This window comes from Pongo pygmaeus, chromosome 23 (genome assembly GCF_028885625.2).
Source record: "Pongo pygmaeus isolate AG05252 chromosome 23, NHGRI_mPonPyg2-v2.0_pri, whole genome shotgun sequence".
Classification (NCBI taxonomy): domain Eukaryota; kingdom Metazoa; phylum Chordata; class Mammalia; order Primates; family Hominidae; genus Pongo; species Pongo pygmaeus.
In genome coordinates this window covers 41,007,974-41,033,913 of record NC_085931.1, presented here as the reverse complement: position 1 = coordinate 41,033,913, position 25,940 = coordinate 41,007,974, and the positions used below count along the sequence as shown (strand labels likewise).

At 37.6% G+C, this 25,940-nt stretch overlaps 1 protein-coding gene and 1 pseudogene across 6 annotated transcripts in view; one reads left to right on the top strand and one right to left on the bottom strand.

Moving 5' to 3' along the window:
• HORMAD2 (HORMA domain containing 2) overlaps window positions 1-25,940 on the bottom strand; it is a 95,582-nt gene that overhangs the window by 54,913 nt on the left and 14,729 nt on the right. For all 6 annotated transcript variants that reach the window (XM_054470284.2, XM_054470287.2, XM_054470285.2 and 3 more), the window contains 6 exons: window positions 22,571-22,712; window positions 18,085-18,148; window positions 17,159-17,195; window positions 9,782-9,802; window positions 9,064-9,090; window positions 2,541-2,608 (listed from right to left, as the gene is read on the bottom strand). In XM_054470284.2, coding sequence (XP_054326259.1) covers window positions 2,541-2,608; window positions 9,064-9,090; window positions 9,782-9,802; window positions 17,159-17,195; window positions 18,085-18,148; window positions 22,571-22,712 — 359 coding nt within the window. The remainder of the gene's footprint in view (window positions 1-2,540; window positions 2,609-9,063; window positions 9,091-9,781; window positions 9,803-17,158; window positions 17,196-18,084; window positions 18,149-22,570; window positions 22,713-25,940) is intronic.
• On the top strand, window positions 16,188-16,502 carry LOC129023637 (large ribosomal subunit protein eL36-like; annotated as a pseudogene).

Here is a 25,940-nt window from a genome sequence, read left to right as displayed (position 1 = left end):
AATCCATCCCAAAAGGAACAAAACTTTTGACTATGTGAGTAAATATAAATTAAACATTAGGACAGTTTGAGACTGTTTTAGAATGTAAATTAGGGGAGCGATGGTACTTTTTGCAATGTATATACAAAGAATTTCTTAAGTAGCAAATTCCCTAAAAGCATTTAAAATACGATCTTTTTAAAAATTTGATTTGAAAAAAATCATATACCACAATAGTAAGAACAACGAATTTGGAATTAGGTGACCTGGCATCTAATATCAGCTCTGCTGATAACTAGCTGAATGACCTTGGTCAAGTCATTTAGACACACTCTAGGTCAGTTAGCTCACTTGTGAGATAAGCGTAAAGACATTTCTACAACTCTCAAGCATAAAATCAATCACCAGCTCTGGGCCTTTCTACCATCTGATTATCTCGCAAAAGTATCCCTTCCTCACTCTTGCATTGATTACTGCAGTGGCTATCTAACTATTTTTCCTGCTTTCCTTCTTGTCCACACTGCAAAATATTCTCCATATCACTGCTGAAATAATATTACTAATAGGAAAATCTGTTCATGTCACCTTCTTGCTTAGAATTCTTCTATTATATCCATCACTTTTCAATCAAATTCAAAGACAGTGTGTATACAATTCCTTTCACAACCTGTCACATCCTCACCTCCACCCTTATCTGCAGCTATTGCCCAGTTTCCTCTCACTCACAGTATTTGCATATGCTGTTCACTTTGCTTGTACTGTGCTTTTCCACTTCTCTTCCTGACTGTCCTAAATTTATCCTCTAATACCTAGCTCATGTTCAGACTCTTCAAAGAAGTCTTCTCTGATAATACCCTCATCTTATCCTCAGGATAACTATTTGTCCTTCTCTAGACTGTGAGTGGCTATATCTTTCATCTCCACAGTACAGAGTTTGGTGCCCAGCTATTCAATCAACATTTGTTGAATTAATGAATGAATGAACAATTTGGACTAAATTACCTTCCAATTCTAAACTTTGTTCATTTATCTCCAAAGTTTCCTTCCACAATTAGTCTCACATTTGAGTAGTTTCCAGGAGGGACCATGACTATAATATATTTACACATGGCTGTATACATAGTTAGCTCTTAATATGAAAAATAACCCTAAGTAATTGAACTGTTGGATTTTTCCCACTGATCTTTGGAGACAGTGTGAATTCATGAAGCAAACATTTATTAAGTGAATACATTAGCTCCTTTTCCAATTTTGAACAACTTAAAATTCTGCCAACCAGGATTTAACCAATTCAAATGTAGGTAACCAGAATGAAGGGCTATAGGCATGCAGCTCATGGGAGCCTCCAGGACACATCAGTAAAATCATATTCAGGACTCCCATTTAAACAAATGCCTATATTTCTTCTCTAGGAAATTAATAATATGCATTACCTTCTCTCCTCCTTAGCATGTGAAAGATTTGGCCACTTTTGTTTTACAGCTTACCTCTTGGCATATGTGCCTTCAGAACAAAAGAGTTTAATCTGGCCATCAGTGTATATTTTTGAGTTTTGGAGAGTAAAGGTAACTTTTTATGTGAGAAAATGTGTATGAAAAGTGCTGCTGTATAAGCTGTAAAGTATTATACAAATGTTAGCTAATAAAAGGTAATATTTTAATTTTCATTTTTGGAACTGATTTTCTCTTCACATTCTAGTGCTGTCTGTAGGTTTTACAAATGGAAGGATAATTAAGGGAGTGAATCTTGGAGAAAAGTCCTCAAGCTCATGGCAAATGATGAGCCAGAGCTAATAGTAGGGAAAATTGAAAATTAGGCCATGTCTCTCATCGGTCATTCCTTTCAGGGGCATCCATCCCCCTTACTTGGATTCCTCTATTATCCAGAGCTTTTCACCATCATCTGTGCCTTCCACTACTGTGCCATCTCATCAGCAATACTTAGCTCTCCATCCCTCCTGGCAGGTCTGAATCCAAAAGCTACTGGGAGAAAAATAAATGTTGTTCTTCAATGTCCTCGTGTTTGCTATTTAACCCATTAGTAACCTAAAACTTGGAATTTTTGACTTAATAGGAAACTGCAGTGCTTTCTAATCTTTTCATACAAGGACACATAGAAAATGATATTTAAATGACATACTGGGGTAACCAAATGAGAATATTTGTGCATATGGGCTAATAGTCCAGGGGTATTATCTACACTAGGCACAGGCTGGCTATATTGAGTGTGGAAAGGATCGCTATCTAGGCATAGCAGTTGAGAAACTTTGAATTAATGGCTAGACAGAGCCTTATGGAGTTATTCAATCGACAGCGTGTAGGCAACCTTATGAATATAATTTCTACCTTTGTGCTGCCTGCCATTTTCTCTATTCCCACCAGCTTAATCCATGGATTTCAGGAATGCAAACAATTGTTACAGCCCCTTTTTATAATAGTGGTTTTCTGTAGGGTTTGTGGGGAAATGTGTAAAGAAGTATAAGGCCTTTCTCTGGCCTCAAGAAGCTTACGTTTACCTCAATCCTATTTATTTCTCATGTTCATTAAGCAGTTAGATTCTACCTGTCAAAATCCATAGTGGCTCCTTCTTTCGTGTATTTGAATTTGAACTGGTACATCTCAGTCACTTTCTACAAAAACCAAAGGAAATAAAGAAAAAAAAAGAATTTAGAAAAGAAATCCAGAATCTTACCTGATCATAAGTAAGGAACATTTTCACTGTATATCTACTATACTTCCTATATAGCTGTTTGTTTCACAGTATCACATTATTCAAGAGAAATATTTCCAAATATAAAGACAACCTAGTTTTTCTCCTCCATGCTAAAAATAAATTAGATGAAAGATACTATTATTACCATTTTAAAGCTGGAAAAACAAAATCACAGAGTCAAATATCTAACCGAACTAGGTAAATGACAGCGGAACCAATTGAGAAACCATTGATTCATGTAACAAATACTGTATTGAATGTCTACTTTGTGCCAGTCACTGGAGTCACAGTGGTGAACAAGACAGAAAAGGTCCCTGTTTTTCTGGAATATACATACTATCCAGTAGGGGAAATAGTCAGTAAATAAGTAAACAAATGAAATAAGCTAATTCTGATAGTGTAAGTGCTGTGAACAAGAAGCAGATGCTGTGATAGAGAGGTACATGAAGGGGACAAGTGCTGCTTTGGTTTGGAAGGGCCAAGGAAGTCTTTGCTGAAGAGGTGAGATTTGAATTGAGCCTCAAGGGTCAGTTACGTGCAGATCTTGGGGGTGGGGTGCCTCAGGCAGAGGGAACAGCAATGCAAAGGCTCTGAAATGGGAAGGGATGCCTCTTCTAGGGTCAGAGAGGAGGCCCAGTGACTGGAAACCGGTGAGTGAAGGGGAGAACCCAGGAAATGAGGTGATAAAGGAGACTATGGGGCCTTGTTGGCTATGGTAAGGAGTTTAGATTTCATTCTAAGTAAGCTAGAAGTCTACAGAAGAATTTTAAGCAGTTGAGTGATTTGTATTTTTTAAACATCATCTTGGCTCCTTTAAAAATGCAGAGGGGAAGAAATAAAAACCATGAGAGCAATTAAGTGTCTACTGCAGTAATTCAGGGAAGACTACAATGGCAACAGGAAAATTAGAAAAAATTAGAAAAGGAGCCCTGATCTCTGATATCAAGTCTTGTTTTTTCAGTCCTGCACTGAAAACTAGATACTACTGCTATCTGCTCTCCTCACTGTTAAGAAAACTAGAAATAAAGAGGGACAAATTTCCTCATAAGAGATAGATTTCATTTAAAATAAAATAGATGTCTGGCTGAGCACGGTGGCTCACACCCATAATCCCAGCATTTTGGGAGAACGAGGCAGGCAGATCACCTGAGGTCAGGAGTTCAAGACCAGCCTGGCCAATGTAGGGAAACCCTGTCTCTACTAAAAATACAAAAATTTGCCGGGTGTGGTGGTGTGCGCCTGTAATCCCAGCTACTCAGGAGGCTGAGGCACGAGAATCGCTTGAACCCAGGAAGCAGAGGTTGTAGTGAGCCTAGATTGTTCCTCTGCACTCCAGCCTGGGTGACAGAGCAAGACTCCGTCTCAAAAAATAGAACAGAATAGAAAGAAAGAAATAATAAAATAAACTGAAATATAAAAATAAATAAATTCCTAAATAAAATAATTAAATTTAAAAAATAAATGAAATAAAATAAAATAAAATAAACACCTAGTAGTTGAAGCAAATGTTTGGCCCAGATATGTCATACAGTATGTCCACAGAGCTGGAGAAGTACTAATGACAAGTAAACGGTATAAGCTTAAAACAGAACACAAAAAATGTCCTTTATTCATCTGGTTCAGTATTTGATCCTTGACAATGTGAGAATGAGGATGTCAGACTGATCAGAAAAAGTCTCAGTGTTTCTGTTACTTTAAGCCTCCCAGCTCTGCTGATCTTAAACCTTAACATGAAACTGAATTGCAAGTAATCAGATCTTGGGAAAATTGGCTCATGATGCTTAAACTCTAAGGAGATTGATTTGTAATGGAGTTCATTTTAAAAGATAAAAGCATTTTCCTAATAAGACAGTCTACTTGAGAAATCAAATCAAGTTCAGAAAACTGCTTTGTAAATACAATAGGAGAGACAGATGAGATTAGAGAAGCCTATAGCAACAGGTTCACTCCAGATAGGCAAGATGAACAGAGTCCTCTCTTAGCCAATGCTGGGTGTAATTGCTCTGCCAAGCAAACAATGCCCATTCTTCCTGCCTTCCCATGTTTCTCAATCAACTCTAGCTTTTTAATGCTCTGAGTGATTTTTTTTTTAAATTGTAACAAGAGTAGGTTGTTTTAGTAGTTGATAATTTTATTTACACTTTATTATTTGATCCCTGAAGCAACTAATAAAAGAGTTATAGTTATAATTGTTTTACAGAAGATGCTGATCCTTAATTAACTTCAGTCTGACTCTGGCTTATCTAGGAAGGTATATTTACAGCAGGCACTATTCTTAACACCTCATATAACACTTTTCAGACTAATGTGTTGCCTAATAAAGATGAACCATTGAACTGCTCATCAGTGGTTTCCATGAATCATACTAAATATAGTCACATAGGCCAAAGCAGCAGCAACATATGCAGCCTTTCCTTCTCCCTCCACATTCCAACCCATTGGCAAGACTTTTCAGGTCTATCTCTAAAGCATATTGCAACTCCATCTGATACTCATTCTCTGTTCTGCAGCCAAAAGGAGTTTTTGAAAATACAAATCAGACCATGTCACTCATTTTCTTAAAATCCCCCATTAGCTTCTCACCACCCTTAAAATAAAATCCAAAAGTTATCTTGATTTGCAAGGCCCTACTCATCTTTCCCCTGTCTGCCTCTCTGACCTTATCTCTGGCCACTTTCCCTTGCCCTCAGCTAAGCTCCAGGCACATGGCACCTTTTCTATGCTCAAACATCCAAGATTCCTTCCTGTCTTAGGGCCTTTGCACAGCTATACTCTGGAACACATGGTCTCCAGTTAATGATAATAATAATATTCAGGCACTGTCCTAAATATTTCACATGAGTTCATCCCCTTGTGTAGCCAACACTCTGAAGTAGACATTATTCTCATTATTGATGAAGCTAGTAAGTGGTAGAACTGCGATTTGACTCCAGTGCCTGTGATGTTAACTATGGTGTTATTTGGCCTGTCACATGCCATTGCCCTTCACAGACTTGCATGGGCTGACTCCTGGTTATTCATCTCAGCTCAAACAGTAGGCTCTCAGGGATGCCTCCTAGGAACTGCCCAATCTAACACAGCCATCCAATCCCTCCTTCTTCATTCTCCACTTCAGCACTCTCTAGTATATCATCTGTTTCAAAAATTTTCTTCATAGCACTATATCTATCTGAAATTGTTTGTACTAATTTTTATTTATTTATTTATTGTTTATCCTACCTCATAAGAATGTAGGCTTCTAGAGAGCAGGGATCTTGCCTATCCCATTCACCCCTGTGTTTTTATACCTTGAACAGTGCTAGGCACATAAAAGGAACCCAATTAATATTTGCTGAATGAATAAATATTTGGCCAAGGTAGAGTTCATGCTTACTTAGGATTTCATCCTACAAGGATTTTTTTTTCTAAAATAATGTATCTAAAAGTGTATTGTGGCTAGAAGCAGGGACTACTTATAGTTAAGTTCATGAAGCAATCTATTAAAAGTGAGTGTTGGCCAAGTGCAGTGGCTCACACCTGTAATCCCAGCATTTTGGGAGGATGAGGCAAGGGGATCCTTTGAGACCAGCCAGGGCAACATAACCCCACATTTGCAAAAAATTTTAAAAATAACTGGGCATCGTGGCGAACAACTGCAGTCCCAGCTACTTGGGAAGCTGATGTTGGAGGATCGCTTGGGCCTAGAAGATCAAGGCTGCCATGAGCCAAGATCACATTACTGCACTCCAGCCTGGGTGATGGAGGGAGGGCCTGTCTCTTAAAAAAATAAAAAATAAAGAGTGTTGATCACCTCCAATGGTAAATAGGCACAAAGGAATAGATAGTGAAACCATAAGATTTATGCCTTCACAATATTCATATATAATAATTCTATATGGTCTTACATGCATTAAGCTGTGTAAATCTTATTTACATTTTGGCTTACATGTTTTACTAATACTTGCTACTCATTTGGTAGTGTGTTCCTATAGAAAAGCTACACTATCACTCTTCACTACTTTAGTACTTAGTTTACTTAGATGCTTAGTTACTTTCATTGGTCATCTCTTTCATGAGATGGAGCAACCAGAACAAAACTTATAGCACAGAAGTACAACTTTGTAGAATGCTGAAAACTCAGTTGGCCTTCTGAACTAGGGACACACACTTGTTTGATTTAAGCCAGAGGTTCTCAATTGTTATACCATGACATACTCTTCACAAGAGTGCTGCAAATTTTAATCCACCTGTCTAGTGTATTTTTGCTTCAGGCATATATAAACATTGTTATTGTTTGTGCAATTTTGTTTAGGAAAGGATATACTTCCAGGCATACAACTCAAGAAACATGGCACAATATGAGATGAATGCCAAAGACGATGTTTATGTTAGAATGTTGTTTTGTGAGTACATAAGAGAATGAGATCAGGGAGGTAAATAGTTTTATCAGTGACTTGATGCTAAATAGCAATCATAAAATAATGTAACTTAAGGATGCTTTTTAGGCCCTATGAACATTGCTATACCACAGTAGTAGTTGCATTGTAATTATTACTGATTTGTTTGGGCTCTTTTGAGTGTTTTAGTATTACCCAATATGCTACTGCATTTTTTAGTAATAAAAAGTATACCATGAACACATAGAGTTTAGGAATCACTACCTACCCGTAAGGGGAACACTCTGTAAACATTCAAAATATTTTTTCCTGGGTCATAAATGATAGCTCAAAACTTACCACATAACAAGCTTTTGTTTCCTAACTTCATTATTATATATGCCTGCATTTCATCCCACTCTGTAATACTTTTTTTGTAATTAAACTCAATTTGCTTAGCATTTCACTAACCCCAAAAAACACTGGTTTGAAACTAGGAAGTTTTCATGCATAAGAAAACATGATAAATACTACACTAAGAAAATGACCAATTTAGTAACTATCAGAAGGTTTTATTTTGGGAAACTTCCCTTCAAACTTACAGTGTTGTGGGGAAGCATTTTGAAATGAAACAAGAGACAAAGAAATAAAAGATAGAACTAGTTTGGGCATTGAGGAATTGCTACCTACCGTATGTAAAAGTTTTCTTACCCCTTGCTTAAACAGCTACATGTCATCTTGCAAAGAAAGAATATTAAGAGCTAAAAATGCATAATTTAGTCTAGAATAGCACCAGTTAGGCTAAATATGTAGGCTTAGAGAAGGAAAATTGAAAGTAAAGAAAAAGGAAAGAAAGCTAGGAGAAAGACAAAGAGAGTAAAGTGAGAAGAGAACAGAAAGTTTCTCCCTCCATTTCTGTGCCACAGCACATTCAAAGTGGCACAAGTAACTATTATGTGTCCAAGACTGTGAGACAAGACTCTTGCTCTCAAGAATTCACAATCTGGGCCAGACATGGTGGGTCATGCCAGTAATCCCAGCACTTTGGGAGGTGGAGGCAGGCAGATCACTGAGGTCAGGAGTTCAAGACAAGCCTGGCCAACATGATGAAGCCCCATCTCTACTAAAAATATAAAAATTAAAAATATAAAAATATAAAAATTAGCCGAGCATGGTGGCGCATGCCGGTAGTACCAGCTACTCAGGAGGCTGAGGCAGGAGAATTGCTAGAAGCCTGGGAGGCAGAGCCAGCCTGTGTGACAGAGTGACACTCCATCTAAAAATTAAAAAAAAAGAAAAGAAGAATTCACAATCTGGTTGAGGAGATTAAGTAATCAATATGAATCAATTGAGAGTGCTAAATTGTGGGGTTCTGCTAGAAAAAGAATTTAAAGAAAGAAGTTAGTATAGACCAAATAGCCAAAGAGGTTTACATATAAGATTTGAACATAGTTGGCCTTGAAGATGAGTCGGATTCCCTAAACAGAGGGAAGAAATCTAAAGAGAGAAGTAAAGAGGTAAAGCTCTGAAAATCTATAAAAACACGAAAAGGGGGAGAATTTAGTTGGCAAAAAAGAAAATTAGAGTTATGCCATATCTCATTTATTTTCCTAAAAGGCCATACACAGAAAAGATTCATAATCAGTTTAAATAAATAATAAAATGTGGTTTTACATGACTCAGAAAAAAAGTTCGTAAAAATTAAATTTAAAAAATTTTTAAGAAAAAAATGTGGTTTTATACATTTATGCATTAAGAGACTCTTAATGCCAACAGGTTAGGGAATAGGCTCAGTTCTTCTCAATGCCTTTTTTCCCCAATACCCTTACATAGTTTTTGAAAAATCTCATAAGAAGAAATTGGTCAAGTTTAGAGTAAAATATACTGAAAGAGCCCACTATTAGTTCCTCTGCTCCTATGGTAGTCTAGTAACATAATCTATAGCCTCAACTCAGAAAAACATCTTAAAATATAATATACATATACTACCCACCTATATGTTTGTGTGTGTTCTTACCTCAGATCCCATGGGATTTGTGTAAAGCTGTATAAGGGAAAATAAACAGCATTTAATTTCTGGAATTTACTAGATTACTCTTCATGAAATACATTTTTTATATAGAGTTCAATTTGTTGAGTACACACATATTAGTTGAGTACAGTTGAATACAGACATATATTTAAGCTAGAGATAGGATATGCTTATTTTGTGAATGTAGAGTCTTTAGAATATTCTGTGAACACTGAATAAAAGGAAATTAATAATGAAGCATTCATAATTACCATGACTGAGCTACAAATAAATTCTAAATAATCCATTATGGTTTAAAATTTGTTCAATAAATCATAGATCTAAGACTCTCAGTGGTATCTTCTCATTTCCTGTTCTTAACTATGTATAACATGTTAAACTCAGAGGTATACAAAATTTCAAGAGTCTACCAAACTTCAAAAACAAAAAATTTGGAGTCTGTAAAGTAACTAAAAAATAAAATCCTGAGAGCCAATAAATGAAGCAGATAGTATAGCCTATACATTTTCCCATGTATTATACCAAAGAAATATATAATTCATAATCTTTTATTAAACTTCTGACAGATCTTATGTTTTTAACTCCACGACAGATTTAAAAAAAAGTCAGGGAGGAAGGGGGAGAGTACTGTTTTAATGTTTCACTTGCCAAAAGACAATGAAATAGAGACAGAGGCTTGGTCTTTAAATGAGTGTGTACTTACTGTCAGTACTGCCATACGTAGCTTCAAGAGAAAGAAAAAAAACTATTATTATTACATACTTGCACCTATATTATCATTCTTTTCAATAGACTAATTAAAATATTATTTCAGAGAGGTTCGAAAGATTTGGGTAGGAAAAAAATATCCAGAAGGCCAGAAAAAAAAGGATATAGTCATCCCTCACTATCTGAGAAGGAATTAGTTCCAGGACTCCCTATGAATACCAAAATCCATGTGTACTCAAGTACCTCAGGGAGTATATGAAAAGTCAGCCCTCTATATCTGGGTTTCACATCTGCAAATACTGTATTTTCTTTTTTCTTTTTTTTGAGACAGAGTCTCACTCTGTTGCCCAGGTTGGAGTGTTGTGGCATGATCTCGGCTGACTGCAACATCTGCCTCCCAGGTTCAAGGGATTCCCCTGCTTCAGCCTCCTGAGTAGCTGGGATTACAGGTGCCCACCACAATGCCAAGCTAATTTTTGTATTTTCAGTAGAGATGGGGTTTTGCCATGTTGGCTAGCCTGGTCGTGAACTCCTGACCTCAAGTGATCCTCTCGTCTTGGCCTCCCAAAGTGCTGGAATTACAGGTATGAGCCTCTGTGCCCAGCCTGTAGTATTTTCTTTCTCTTTCTTTCTTTCTTTTTTTTTTTTTTTTTTGACAGAGTCTTGCTCTGTCGCCAGGCTGGAGTACAGTAGCGTGATCTTGGCTCACTGCAACCTCCGCCTCGTGGGTTCAAGCGATTCTCCTGCCTCAGCCTCCTGAGTAGCTGGGATTACACGCATGCGCCACCACGCCTAGCTAATTTTTGTATTTTTAGTAGAGACGGGGTTTCACCATGTTGGCCAGGATGGTCTCGATCTCCTGACCTTGTGATCCACCCGCCTCGGCCTCCCAAAGTGCTGGGATTACAGGCATGAACCACTGCCCTGGCCCCGTCCTGTATTTTCAATCCACCTTTGGTTGCAGATGTGGAAGCCACGGATACAGAGGGCCAACTGTATTTATTGAAAATAATCCATGTATAAGTGGACCTGTGAAGCTCAAACCCATGTTGTTCAAAGGTCAACTGTACTTTTTTCCAGGAAGGTCAAAATTAATTTTATGCTAAAAGTATATTATATGAGGCCAGGTGCGGTGGCTCACGCCTGTAATCCTAGCACTTTGGGAGGCCAAGGTGGGTAGACTGCCTGAGCTCAGGAGTTTGGGACCAGCCTGGGAAACATGGTGAAACCCTGTCTCTACTAAAACACAAAAAATTAGCCAGGCATGGTGGCTTGTGCCTGTAATCCCAGCTACTTGGGAGGCTGAAACAGGAGAATTGCTTGAACATGGAAGGCAGAGGTTGCAGTGAGCTGAGATCATGCCATTGCACTCCAGCCTGGGTGACAGAGCGAGATTCCATCTCAAAAAAAAAAAAAAAAAAAAAAGTATATGCTCACAATTTGGTAGCAATTTTTTTGCATTATAAAGGGGAATTTCCTAGATATCTGAAAACCGATTCTTTCCTATAATTTTTTCTTTTCTCTCCATTTCTGAAAGACTAGCATTTTTAAATTGATAATATAATAGTTGCACATATTTTGGGGGTACATGTGATATTTTGATACCTGTACATAATGTGTAATGAGTTCAACTGTATTTTAAATCATTTCTAGATTACTTATAATACTTAATACCATGTAACTGCTATATAAATACTTGTCACACTGTATTTTTTGTGTTATTTTTTATTGTTGTACTGTTATGTTTTCTAAATATTTTCCAGTTGGTTGAATCTGTGGAGGTAGAATGCTCTGATACATGGAGGGCCAACTGTAGTAACTATTCACTCATTCAAGTGAGAGTCCATTATGTACACAGGGCTCTGCTAGAGAGGAGAGGGACACAAAAAAGATAACTATCCCTACCCTCAAAAAGTTATATTCTAGTTCTAGAGGCAAAAGGTATACAAAATAATTCATTATTACTAAATAATTAAATATGCAACAAGTACCTCAAAAAGTGTCCCATTTGAAACTAATCTACTAAAGTAAAAACATATGTCTATAAAGTCCTTGTCCTCTCTACATATACACTACTATGAACAGATTATCTGCTTGAAAGAGTAACATATAGATACAGAAATATAATCAAGCCAATGATAATTGTTTTTAAAAACTAGAATACAAATCAGAAAATTTCAGGCCAGGCACAGTGATTCTTGCCTGTAATCCCAGCACTTTGGGAGCCCAAGGTGGGCGGATCATTTGAACCCAGGAGTTCAAAGCCAGCCTGGGAAACATGGTAAGATGCCATCTCTACAAAAAGTAAATAATTAGCTAGGCATAGTGGTGCACACTTGTGGTCCTAGCTACTTGGGAGGCTGAGGCAGGAGGATTGTTTGAGGCCTGGAAGTTGAGGCTGCAGTGAGCCATGATTGTGCCAATGCACTCCAGCCTAAGCAACAGACTGAAACCCTATAAGAAAGAAAGAGAGGGCTGGGCATGGTGGTTCACGCCTGTAATCCCAGCACTTTGGGAGGCTGAGGCCAGTGGATCACAAGGTCAGGAGTTCAAGACCAGCATGGCCGACATAGTGAAACCCTGTCTCTACTAAAAATACAAAAAATTAGCCAGGCTTAGTGGCAGGAGCCTGTAATCCCAGCTACTCGGGAGGCTGAGGCAGGAGAATCACTTGAACCCGGGAGGCAGAGGTTGCAGTGAGCCAAGACCACACCACTGCACTCCAGCCTGGGCAACAGAGACTCCAAAAAAAAAAGAAGAAAGGAAGGAAGGAAGGAAGGAGGGAGGGAGGGGGGGAAGGGAAGGAAAGAAAGAGAGAAAGGAAGAAAAGGAAGAAAGGAAGAAAGGAAGGAAGGAAGGAAGGAAAGAAGGAGGGAGGGAGGGAAAGAGAGCGAGAGAAGGAAAGAGAGAGAAAAGAAAAGAAAAAAATTTCAGAACCATAATTTCATATCAAAGGACTAAAACTTTACTGCCACTGTGTGGCCATTTTGATTACTGCATATAAACTCATACATTAATTAATTGAGTTCATTTATTTATGCATTCATTAAAAACTAGACATGGTCCCAATCTCAGGGAACATTCAGACTAGCAGGAGAGAACAACATTAAACAACAAAAAAATAGCAAAGATAGCTACATCATTAACATCGTGTTCATTGCTATGAAGAAGCAGCATGGGATGCTATGAGAACATAAAATAAAGGCACCATCTAGGCTAGGGAGGAGGGTGTCAGGGAGGGCCTCCCTAGGGAAGTAAATATTTAAGCTGAGACTTGAAAGATAAATTGGAGTTAGCCAGGCAAGGTGTATGGGGCAGGGGAGAGAAGTTTCCAGGCAAGAGGAACAATATATGCAAAGGTAAAAGGAGCTTGGCATGTTCTAGATTGTTTGTGTAGCTTGAACATGGGAATGACAGTGATGCCCTGGACAGGAAGATAGGGATCATACAGGCCTTGCAGACCATGTGAAGGACTCTGAACTTTATTTTAAAAGCTGTGGAAAATTTTTAGGCAAAAGAATGACATGATCAGGCTTGGGTTTCTGAAAGTATGCAGTGTGGACAGTGGGTTGGAATGGTGAGGAATTGAGAATGGGAATAAGGAAACAAGCTAGGTAGCTATATACAATATAGTCTCTTTTTTTACAATAATTATCTACAACAGTGATATGTACTTATGTTAAAGAATTCAAGCATAATATAAAGTACAAAATAAGTATAAAAATCACCCAAAATTGAAACCCCATCTCTACTTTAAAAATACAAAAATTAGCAAGGCGTGGTGGCACGTGCCTGTAGTCCCAGCTACTTGGGAGGCTGAGGCAGAAGAATCGCTTGAACTTGGGAGGCAGAGGTTGCAGTCAGCCGAGATCATGCCACTGCACTCCAACCTGGGCAATAGAGCGAGACTCAGTCTCAAAAAAAAAAAATCACACAAAATTTCATAACTAGAAATAATCATGCTCTTACAGGGGAACACCTTTCAAGATCTCTAGATACTCAAATTTGATTTTACTCAAACTATTTTTATTTATTTATTTATTTATTTATTTATTTATTTGAGATGAAGTTTCACTCTGTTACCCAGGCTGGAGTGCAGTGGCATGGTCTCAGCTCACTGCAACCTCTGCCTCCTAGGTTCAAGCAATTCTCCTGCCTCAGCCTCTCGAGTAGCTGGGATTATAGGCACAAGCCACCATACTCAGCTAATTTTTTGTATTTATAGTAGAGACAGGGTGTCACCATGTTGCCCAGGCTGGTCTCAAACTCCTGGGTTCAAGAGATCTACCCGTCTCAGCCTCCCAAAGTGCTGGGATTACAGGTGTGAGCCACTGTGCTCGGCCTCAAACTACTTTTAAAACATATTGTACCAGCTACAAGATCACCTGAGGAAAGTTATAAAAGATTAACAACTGAAAACAATATAAATACTATTTACTTAAGAAACTAAGTCATCTATCTAAAATTTTGTCTTTTGATCTCTCCAAAACAAGTTACTTTGACTGAGTCAGTCATACAGGTAGTCATTTAGTAAAATAAATTTATCAAACTAGCTAGATACTCTTTGCACATTATACTGCTATTTTAGTACATGTAATACTTATAATTTTTTATTTAAGAAGTGACTCTATTATATCATGACCTCCCTGGGAGTGGAATCACATTTTACTCTCATTATTATCTCATCCAATGCTTAGGCACAATGTCTGGCACAGATTAAATAGCCAATGTATAAAGAATGAATGTTTAACACATACATAGTATTTGTTATGTGCCAGGCATTGTTCTAAACATTTTAGATCAGTGGTTTTCAAATTATGGTCCCTAGACCAGCAGTCAAGAGCATCACTTGTAATTTGTCTGAAATGCAAATTCTTACATCAGAAATTTTGAGGTGAGGCTTGACAACCTGTGTTTTAACAAGTCCTCCAGGTGATTCTGATGCAAGCTAAAGTTTGAGAACGAACCACTGCTTTAGATTATTAACTCATTTAATTATCAAATAACCTTAACAAGTGGATTCTATTATTATCCCCATCTTATATGCAAAGAAACAAAGGTACCAAAAGGTAGGTTACGTGCCAAAGGTCACACAGGTGTTAAGTGACAGAACTGGATTCTTCAGACCATCTGACTCCAAAACTTGAACTTCTAACTAGATTGTAATGCCCCTCAATGAGGAACAGTCAGGAAATGCTGCTAAATGAATGGATGAAGGGGAATGAATGAGCACTGTTCAGTATAACAGTGATGGCCTTCTCCCCCTCTCAATCTGTCCAGATATTCAGGGCCTCCAAAGCTCAAAAGCTATTTTCTCTCAAAAGATTTCTCTCATGTTTCTCACAGGGTATAGTGCCTCCTTTCCCATACTTCCTATTGCATATGATCATTATCTTTCTTTTGGCATGCATCACTTTCTAATGAGCATTATAGGGGTGATTGAAATATCTCTGATATTTTTACATAAAAATATCAAATTGATATAAAAAATCAATATATAGTCTGGGTGCAATGGTTCATGTCTGTAATCCCAGCATGTTGGGAGGCTGCATTGGGCAGATCACTTGAGATCAGGAGTTCAAGAGAAGTCTGGCCAACATGGTGAAACCTCGTCTTTACTAAAAATACAAAAATCAGCCGAGTGTGGTGGTGCATGTCTGTAATCTCAGCTACTTAGGAGTCTGAGGCAGGAGCATCGCTTGAACCTGGGAGGTGGAGGTTGCAGTGAGCCAAGTTCGCGCCACTGCACTCCAGCCTGGGTGACAGAGTAAGACTCTGCCACACACTCACAAAAAAATTAATAAATAAACATGTAAAGCCCAATATGACATAGATACTGGCCAATCAGAAAGGATGCCAATTTGGCTCTAGAGCTGGCCTCCTGGAAGCAACCCTTGGACTAGATATTAACCCTTTGGTTACTGGATTTTGGCGTGTTCTGGAGAGATCCCAAAAGAGACACTGTAAGGTGATGGGGAAGATATTGATGGGGAGCCACATGAGGTCTCAGAAAAGTAGCTATTTACCATTCAATACAGAAATATTTCAATATTTTAAGAGCAGATACAGCTGAGTCAGTATGTAACAGCTGATTATCAGCCCTGCATATGAATTCACTTATCTTCTGCCATGGTCTACAAGCTCTTTCCCACTTCTGCTTTATCTTTGTATCCCTAGGTCCCTCTGGTCAGTGTTGAATAAATCATAAGTAACAAATGTGCACTGGAAATAGAAATGTATGAATGTGCTAAATAATCCAGTGTAAGGCTTCCTGAACTCAAGATTTCTTAAAGGAACAGGAATTGAGGAATAAAAAGGACATAGATGGAGAAAATGGGGAAAAGCAGTGGCAGAAATTTCAAATACTTACAGGCCTTGGCTGTCACTGGAGAGCAGCAGCCATGGCTCTGCTTTATCCTACAGCCATGGGCCTCAACAAGGGCCACAAGGTGACCAAGAATGTGAGCAAGCCCAGGCCCAGCTGCCATCGCAGGTGCCTGACCAAACACACCAAGTTCATGCGGGTTATGATCTGAGAGGTGTGTGGCTTCACCCTGTATGGGCAGCATCCCATGGAATAGCTCAAGGTCTCCAAGGACAAATGGGCCTTCAAGTTCATCAAGAAAAAGGTGGGAACACACATCCACACCAAGAGGAAGTAGGAGGAGCTGCACAATGTCCTGGCCACCATAAGGAAAGCCGCTGCCAAGGACTGAGCCCCCTGCCTTGCCCTGCCCTCTGCTCATAATAAAAGCTTCACAGAAAAAAAAAGAAAAAGAAATTTCATTTATATACATCTTGTCTCTTCAACTAGGACTAGAGCCTCCATTTTGTACACCCTTCATAGCTGTCTTGGGCAGCATGAAAGATCAGATGCACTTAAAATTTAAGCTGTATTTTTTTTAAATTTGAGGTACAATACTAGCTATTGTAAGGAAATAGTTTATACTTATGAACAAAATATAGTTACCAAAATAACTAAGACAGAATAAAAACCAATTATTCAAGCCCATTTTTTCCTTTCATATCTGCAAATTGAATCATCACTATTCTAAATACGTTCAATGCACTAAATGCCAGATTCTTGTCTCTCCTGTCCCACATCCTGTGGATCTCTTCCAGTGACTTCAGAGGAAACTCTGTGGTCAAAAAATATGAGTATGTAAAAGAGAAAAATGAGTTTTCTTTCTAATTGATGCAAAGGAGACAACAACAGGACAATAAAGACATAAGATAACAAGAAATTAGTTTATGGATGCAAATGTAGACACTTACACTGTTAAACACAAAAACAAAATAAATGTCTAATTTCTTTTTTTAAAGAATGAAAGACAAGCCTTTGATTCCAGTGTAAGTTTAAAAACATTCTTACGTATCTCTTTTCCAAAGCATCAAAACAACCTTGAATCCTGTCAAGAAATAAATGTTTGATGTCAATTGGACCACATGCAAAGCCAAAAAAATTCCAAGTACAGAATTCATTTGCGCTTTTTGCTTTGATGTACATTAAGTTGATAACCATCTTACCTTTCCCATTTAATCATTTTTTTAAACTTCCAGCAACTTTTAATATGTTGATAGAACTTTATAATCAATAGTGAGCAATTTTGTGGTAGTGAACCAAATTTTTTTGGATCCCATGTTTAGTATACTGACACACATATGATGAATTATCCATTTTTAAAATTTCTGTGGGTACATAGTAGGTGTATATATTTAATATTTTATCACAGTTTTTATTTTCATACAAGTCAATTTTCTTTCAAAAACAAAGCAAAATCAGTGTCTTAAAATTATATTGAATAATTCTTACAAATTCCTAGAAAATTATTTTTAAAAAGAAAGAGGGAAAGTAGGCCAGGGCAGTGGCTCACGCCTGTAGTCCCAGCACTTTGGGAGGCCAAGGTGGTTGGATCATGAGGTCAAGAGATTGAGACCATCCTGGCCAACATGGTGAAACCCTGTCTCTACTAAAAATACAAAAATTAGCTGAGCATGGTGGCATGCACCTGTAGTCCCAGCTACCCGGGAGGCTGAGGTGGAGAATTGCTTGAACCTGGGAGGCAGACGTTGCAGTGAGCCGAGATCACGCCACTGCACTCCAGCCTGGGGGACAGAACGAGACTCCATCTCAAAAAAAAAAAAAAAAATCAAAAAAACAAAAAAGAAAGAGGGAAAGTAGGAAAGAAGAAAGAAATGGTTTTTTAAAAAATGATCTTACTAAATAAAGTCTTATGGGTAATTTCAGCCATGATAAAAATAATGTTGTTCAACTTTTATAGAATTTATATTACTTACCATCTGATAATATGCAGTGACCCAGGACATTTTTTATCTTCTCGGAGGATTTTTAAACTGAGGTCTACAAAAACAGAAACACAGACTATTTTTATCTACTAAATGACTGCTGTACTGAAATTGTCCATGCTAAATAGGGTATTTCCTTTAACTATTTTATTTATGTAATTTATTTAGTTTTATAGCTTATAAAAACATTTTGGATCTCTAAACATCTACTTTAAAAATAAATCCTATGTTAAGAAGTAGCTTAGTCTCAATTTCAATTACAGTTAGGAGTTTTCCCCTTCTACAATGTAGCAAAACTGAGTTGGCTCCAAAATCAATTCCTGTCCCTTCTTTGCCTCTGTAGAATTCTAAGTAAGTATGAGGTAGTATTAAGACTATCTCCAGTGACCAACTTAAAATATACACCTCAATCTCAGTCATTTCCCTGTTATTTCTCTCCCTCTCAATGAAAAGAAAGGAATAAAAAATTTCACATGGATTATTCTCAAATATTTATTTTATCTGAAATCTAACTACCTTTTTATACTTAAGAAGAATAGGAATATCATATTAACAGTTTGGGTTTAGGCCGGGCATAGTGGCTTACACCTGTAATCCCAGCACTTTGGGAGGCTGAGGCAGGAGGATTGCTTGAGCCTAGGATGTTGAAACCAGCCTGGGCAACCTAGTGAAACCTCACCTCTAAAAAAAATAATTAAAAAAATTATCTGGGCATAGTGGCACATGCCTATAGTCCCAACTACTCAGGAAGCTGAGGCAGGAGGATCACTTGAGCCTGGAAGGTTGAAGCTGTAATCCTGTAATGATCATGCCGCCACACTCCAGCCCTGACAATGAAATGAGACTCCCTCTCAAAATAAATAGAGTTTTGGTTTAAAGTAGTCCAAGATCAATCACTGATATATGTGTGATTTTGCATAAGCAACTTCACGTTTTCATATTGTTTTCCTATACTAAAATTGATGTTACCTGTATCTCTATTGAGGGATATGAAAATTATCCCATGTTGATATAACATTCAGAAATTACAAGAGAGTGACACAGGAGTATTAATCATTTTTATGACGTATATTACTTTAAGAACAAACATTGAAAGGGAGACATAAAACTTCCACAATTACTGTCACAAAAAATAAAGCTATAGGGAATGGTATCATTGCCATTGCCTAGGGTAGTGACTGGCACACAATATGTGCTTTTTATCAAAAATATGTCTTTCTCAATTCTATGTTCTAGACAAGAGGGGAAACTGCAAATATATGTTAGATATAAACACATTCACTATTACAAGTTTGTATCTCATAGACCAAAAGATGTCATAATACAAATGAGGTTGTCATGATTGCAAATATCATGTTTATGTGCTTATAGCACACATGCATTTTATTGATGCTCTTACATTGCTTACGATAATTTTTTTTGAGACAGAGTCTCACTGTATCATCCAGGCTGGAATTCAGTGGTGCAATCACGGCTCACTGTAGCCTTAACCCCCCAGGCTCAGATGATCCGCCCACCTCAGCCTCCAGAGTAGCTGGAATTACAGGCACTCACCACCACAGCCAGCTAATTTTTTGTATTTTTTGTAGAGACAGGGTTTCGCCGTGTTGTTCAGGCTGGTCTTGGACTCCTAGGCTCAAGCAATCTGCCCACCTTGCCTTTCAAAGTGTTATGGTTACACTTTGGATTACAAGCCTGAGCCACCATGCCCAACCAAGAGAATTAGACTGAAATGAGTCTAATGTATCACTAAATACAGATGTAAGAAATTTAAAATTAGATTTTGAAAAATAACATCTTACAAGGCAACTTGTAGCTCTCTATATTTATTTTCCAAATGACAGTTCCTATTTTAGTGACAAGTCAACAAGATTCACAATCCAGCTTTTTTTTTTTTTTAAATACTTTAAGTTCTGGAATACATGTGCAGAACGTGCAGGTTTGTTCATGTGCCATGGTGGTTTGCTGCACCCATCAACCCATCATCTAGGTTTTAAGCCCCACATGCATTAAGTATTTGTCCTAATGCTATTCCTTCCCTTGCCCCCTACCCCCCGACAGGCTCCAGTGTGTGATGTTCCCCTTCCTGTTTCCATGTGTTCTCATTGTTCAACTCCCACTTATGAGTGAGAACATGCAGTGTTTGGTTTTCTGTTCCTGTGTTAGTTTGCTGAGAATGATGGTTTCCAGCATCATCCATGTTCCTACAAAGGACATGAACTAATTCTTTTTCATGGCTGCATAGTTTTCCATGATGTATATGTGCCACATTTTCTTTATCCAGTCTATCATTGATGGGCATTTGAGAAGGTTCCAAGTCTTTGCTATTGTAAATAGTGCTGCAATAAACTTATGTGTGCATGTGTCTTTATAATAGAATGATTTATAATCCTTTGGGTATATACCCAGTAATGGGATTGCTTGGTCAAATGGTATTTCTGGTTCTATATCCTTGAGGAATTGCCACACTGTCTTCCACAATGGTTGAACTAATTTACACTCCCACCAACAGTGTAAAAGCATTCCTATTTCTCTACATTCTCTCCAGCATCTGTTGTTTCCTGACTTTTTAGTGATTTCCGTTCTAACTGGCATGAGATGGTATCTCATTGTGGTTTTGATTTGCATTTCTCTAACGACCAGTGATGATGAGCTTTTTTTCATATGTTTGTTGGCTGCATAAATGTCTTCTTTTGAGAAGTGTCTGTTCATATCCTTTGCCCACTTTTTGATGGGGTTGTTTTTTTTCTTGTAAATTTAAGTTCCTTGTAGATTCTGGATATTAAACCTTTGTCAGATGGATAGATTGGAAACATTTTCTCCCATTCTGTATGTTTCCTGTTCACTCTGATGACAATTTCTTTTGCTGTGCAGAAGCTCTTTAGTTTAATTAGATCCCATTTGTCTATTTTGGCTTTTGCTGCAATTGCTTTTGGTGCTTTAGTCATGAAGTCTTTGCCCATGCCTATGTCCTGAATGGTACTGCCTAGGTTTTCTTCTAGGGTTTTTATGGTTTTAGGTATTACATTTAAGTCTTTAATCCATCTTGCATTAATTTTTGTATAAGGTATAAGGAAGGGGTCCAGTTTCAGTTTTCTGCGTATGGCTAGCCAATTTTCCCAGCACCATTTATTAAATAGGGAATCCTTTACTCAATGCTTGTTTTTGTCAGGTTTCTCAAAGATCACATGGTTGTAGATGTGTGATGTTATTTCTGAGGCCTCTGTTCTGTTCCATTGGTCTATATATCTATTTTGGTAGCAGTACCATGCTGTTTTGGTTACTGTAGCCTTGTAGCATAGTTTGAAGTCAGGTAGCATGATGCCTCCAGCTTTGTTCTTTTTGCTTAGGATTGTCTTGGCTATATGGGCTCCTTTTTGGTTCCATATGAAATTTAAAGTAGTTTTTTCTAATTCTGTGAAGAAAGTCAATGGTAGCTTGATGAGAATAACATTGAATCTATAATTTACTTTGGGCAGTATGGCCATTTTCACGATACACAATCCAGCTTTTTAAACAAATAAGATTTTGAAAACTTTTTGAGTCCTAGGTACTTGGGTTTTTGTTTTTTGTTTTTTTGAGATGAAGTGTTGCTCTTGTCACCCAGGCTGGAGTGCAATGGCACAATCTTGGCTCATTGCAATGTCTGTCTCCTGGGTTCAAGTGATTCTCCTGCCTCAGCCTCCCAAGTAGCTGGGATTACAGGCGCCCAGCATAATGCCCAACTAATTTTTGTATTTTTAGTGGAGACAGTGTTTCACCATGTTGTCCAGGCTGGTGTTGAACTCCTGACCTCAGGTGATCCACTCACCTCGGCCTCCCAAAGTGTTGGGATTACAGGCATGAGCCACCATGCCTGGCTGGTACTTGCTTTTATAAGAGAAGAAAAAAAAGGGGCCAGAAACAGCTTGTAATATAAGGCAATGAGATGATAAGTCTAAGAGCACTGAAACAAAAGGAATGAAAGTAGAAGACCTGGCAATTGAGAAAAAGGCCAGAACTGATTAGAATAATAATTATCTTAATATGCATGTTAATCAACAAGTGAGTTTGGCTTTTTTTTTTCCCAGTATTTTTATATATGTTAACAGGGAGAAAAGTTTTTCACCTGGTTCCTTTGAACTTCCTCAATGCCAAAGTGTACCTTAAAGAATAAATTCAATTGAGGCACAAAATAGTGGAAATCTACAGCATTCAAATAGATTTTGATCTAGCTGTTGCTTTTATACTGGACTTGTCCAAACAGATTTCTTTTTTCTTCCATCTGTCACCTGGCGTCTAGCCAGGAACTAGTAATTCCTATAAGTAAAATCTCTACACACAGTAAAATTAAAATGGAAAATGGATTAGCAAATTGGTCTTGAAGAACAGGCTCTTAAGTTGGAATTAGCACACTTTGTGAGATGTGAAAGGTTTATTCCTGCTAAATAGAGAAAGGGGCTACAACAGCCAAAGAGACTAGTTAGTTTAACTTTACCATCCAAATGGCGTTCTCCATAAGAGCTCTCTGGAAACAGGCCCCTTAGGTATGTTATACATGAGATGGAAGTAGCAAAAAGTTTCTTCACCATTTTCAGTGACTCATGCTCATTAGTGATTTGGGATGGGAAAACTGTTTCCTGGAAAAACAATGGAGGTGAAAAAAGATTAGTATTCTTTAATATATTCAGTTTAGCACATCATTACCATAGATATGATGAAAAGATTTCTCAGGACTTCAAATTTTATATCTTTGAAGGTAATCAAAAAGAAACAGCGCTTTGAATATTACATTAAATTAGATCTTCATAGGCAAGGCAGAGCAGAAAGGCAGAAACAATTACCCAAGTAATTCAAGACTAAAACAATTTATTTCATAATGATCCATGAAACTGGAGTTTTACTATGATTATATAATCTTCTTTCCTCTCATACACTCCTCGGACCCCACTGCAATCTGGATTTTCCTCCTTTCCTTTCTACACTATTCTCTCCAAAGTCACCAAGTACAATCCTATAGTTGACCTCTTCTCATTCCTCATAATATGTAACTTCTTTATATTATCTGACACTGTTACCCACATACTCTCTTTTCCTCTCCAAAGTGCCATAACACTATTTTGTTTTTTCACCTATCCGTACATATCTGTCTCAGTCTCTTTTATTTTTTCCAGTTGTTCTGCTCTTTAAATATTGGTTATCCACCAGGATTCTGTCTTCAGGCTTTTTCTCTTTTATAGCTGTCTTCTTGAATAATCTCATCTAGTTTCATAGCTTCAGCTACAGCCTATACAGAAAGGAATTCAGGTCCCTATTTCTGTTCTGAGTCCCTGTTCTATATTTTTATTTCCTGAACATCTGCACCTAAACCACTTCGTAGATCCCTTAAACTCAGTTTATCTCTGCCACCCCTGGCTAAAACCTGATCCCAAGTCTCATTCTCAGACTAGTGAATCAGCACTACTCCAGTCATCCAGGCTAGAAGCAGCTTCATCTTTGTCTTCTCTCTCCCTCGTACCCCACTAAATTCTATTAATTCTCTCTAAAAGAGTTCTCAAATCCATTTTCTCCTTTCTCACTGCCACTGGCTTGACTGAGGACATATTCAATTCTGTCCTTGATTACTGCAGTAGCCCCTTATCTCTTTGCTAACAATTCTTTTATTCAACCTGTCTTCCATATTGCCATCAGAATTAATTTTCAAGGACAGAACTCTTATCACGATACTGCCAGTGTTCATCCAGGATAGAGTTTAAGTACCTTAGAGTGGGATTTGAGAACTGTCAAAATCTTATTCTTGTTTAGCTGTCCTGCCTCATCTTGCACCCCTTCCTCCCTGCCCACACTCCCTTATTCTCTCCCATGCACTCTACTGTCTAGCTATGTGGAATTGTGGCTATTCATCTACTATTCTACTGCCATGTTTTTCCATACTTTTGTGCTTTGCTTAAGCCAGAGCTCCGAGGAACACAAAGCTTCTGTAAGATGTCACATAGTGTTCTATAAAAAGTATCAATACTAGGAATAGCTTCCTGCTAAATTTTATGTGTGTATATATATATAACATAGTAAACAAACTTAAATCATTGTTCTTAAATGATTAGATAGTCTTCCTTAAGAAATAGTGTGCCATAAAAGGAATGTGATAAGAGAGCGACTGATATATGAATTTGTGACTTTTGCTTCAGTATGTAAGGAGTGTCTACCAAGAGTCATCTTGCATATAGAATATTTGCTGATGGATAGGTTGTGCCAGTATCTCAAATTATCATTTCAATGTATGTTTGACATACTATGTTTATTGTATACACAATGTTTACTGTGTTTATGTATTAACATAAAAACAAAAATTTGATCTGTTTGTCATAATTATTCTGTGAGGCTGCTTTTTGCTGTTTTCTTTAAGCCAAGCACAAAATATGTCTCATGAATTCCAGCTGGTGTTGTGTCAATACATTATAATTTTAAAGTATTTTCTAAACATTAAAAATCAGACTATATTAAACTTTAGAACTTCATTCATTAATATACTATTAAGAGCATAGGTCTTACAAAGGACTCATATCCAGAATGTATAAAGAACTCCTAAAATTCTTTAAGAAAGACAATCAAATAGAAAAGTGTCTAATTGTGTGAAAATAGACTATAAAAGAGCATATCCAAATGACCAATAAACAAATGAAAAAGTGTTTAAACTTTATCAGGGAAGTGAGCATTAAAATCACAAGGAGGCCAGGGGTGGTGGCTCACACCTGCAATCCCAGCACTTTGGGAGGCTGGGGTGGGCGGATCACTTGAGGTCAGGAGTTCAAGACCAGCCTGGCCAACTTGGTGAAACCCCCGTCTCTACTAAAAATACAAAAATTAGCCAGGTGTGGTAAAAGGCGCCTGTAATCCCAGCTACTTGGGAGGTTGAGGCAGGAGAAACACTTGAACCCGGGAGGCAGAGATCACAGTGAGCCAAGGTTGCACCACTCCAGCCTGGGTGACAGAGTGAGATTGTCAAAAAAAAAAAAAATCACAATGAGAGAATACTACACACCCACCAAAATGGCTAAAAGTTTTAAAAAGGATGTAGAATAATAAAAACTCCTAAACACTGCTTGTGGGAGTGTAAATGGGTACAACCTCTTTGGAAAAATGCTTGGCAGTATATAATAAAGCTAAATATACACATATTCTATGACCCATATTTTACTCATAGGTATACATCCAACACATATGCTTATATGTTCACTATAGGACATGTATTAGAGTATTCAGAAAAGCATTATTTGTAATAGACCTATGCTGGAAACCACCCAAATGCTCATCAACAGTAGAATAAATAAAACTGTGGTATACGCCCCCAATGGAATACTATATAGCAATGAGAATGAATGATCTATAACTATACTGAGTAATATAGATGACTCTCATACACAATGCTGAGCAAAAGAAACCAGAATACAAATGAGTATTCGTGTATGATTTCATTTATATAAAGTACAATAGCAGGTGAAACTAATCTATGCTGTTAGATGTCAGGATGGTGGTTTCTCTTGGTGGGGAGAGGTAATAATAACTAGAAGACAGCATGAGAGGGAGTGCTGGTAGTGTTCTGGTTTCTGATCTGGCTTCTGGCTTATAACAATGTGTTAAGTTTGTAAAAATTCATTTAGTTGTACACCTATGCATTATAAGAATATATACTCTCAGTAAAAATGTTAAGTGTTTGCTGGTCAAATAAGTTTGGAAAGTGTTGTCTTATGCAGTTCTTTCAGCCAGGCATGCTCTTTTTCCCATTTCCAAAGTATTAAAATCTTAATCCAAATATGTATTTAATCTTATTTCATTCTAGGTACTGTTTTAGGTTCTGAGACATAGTA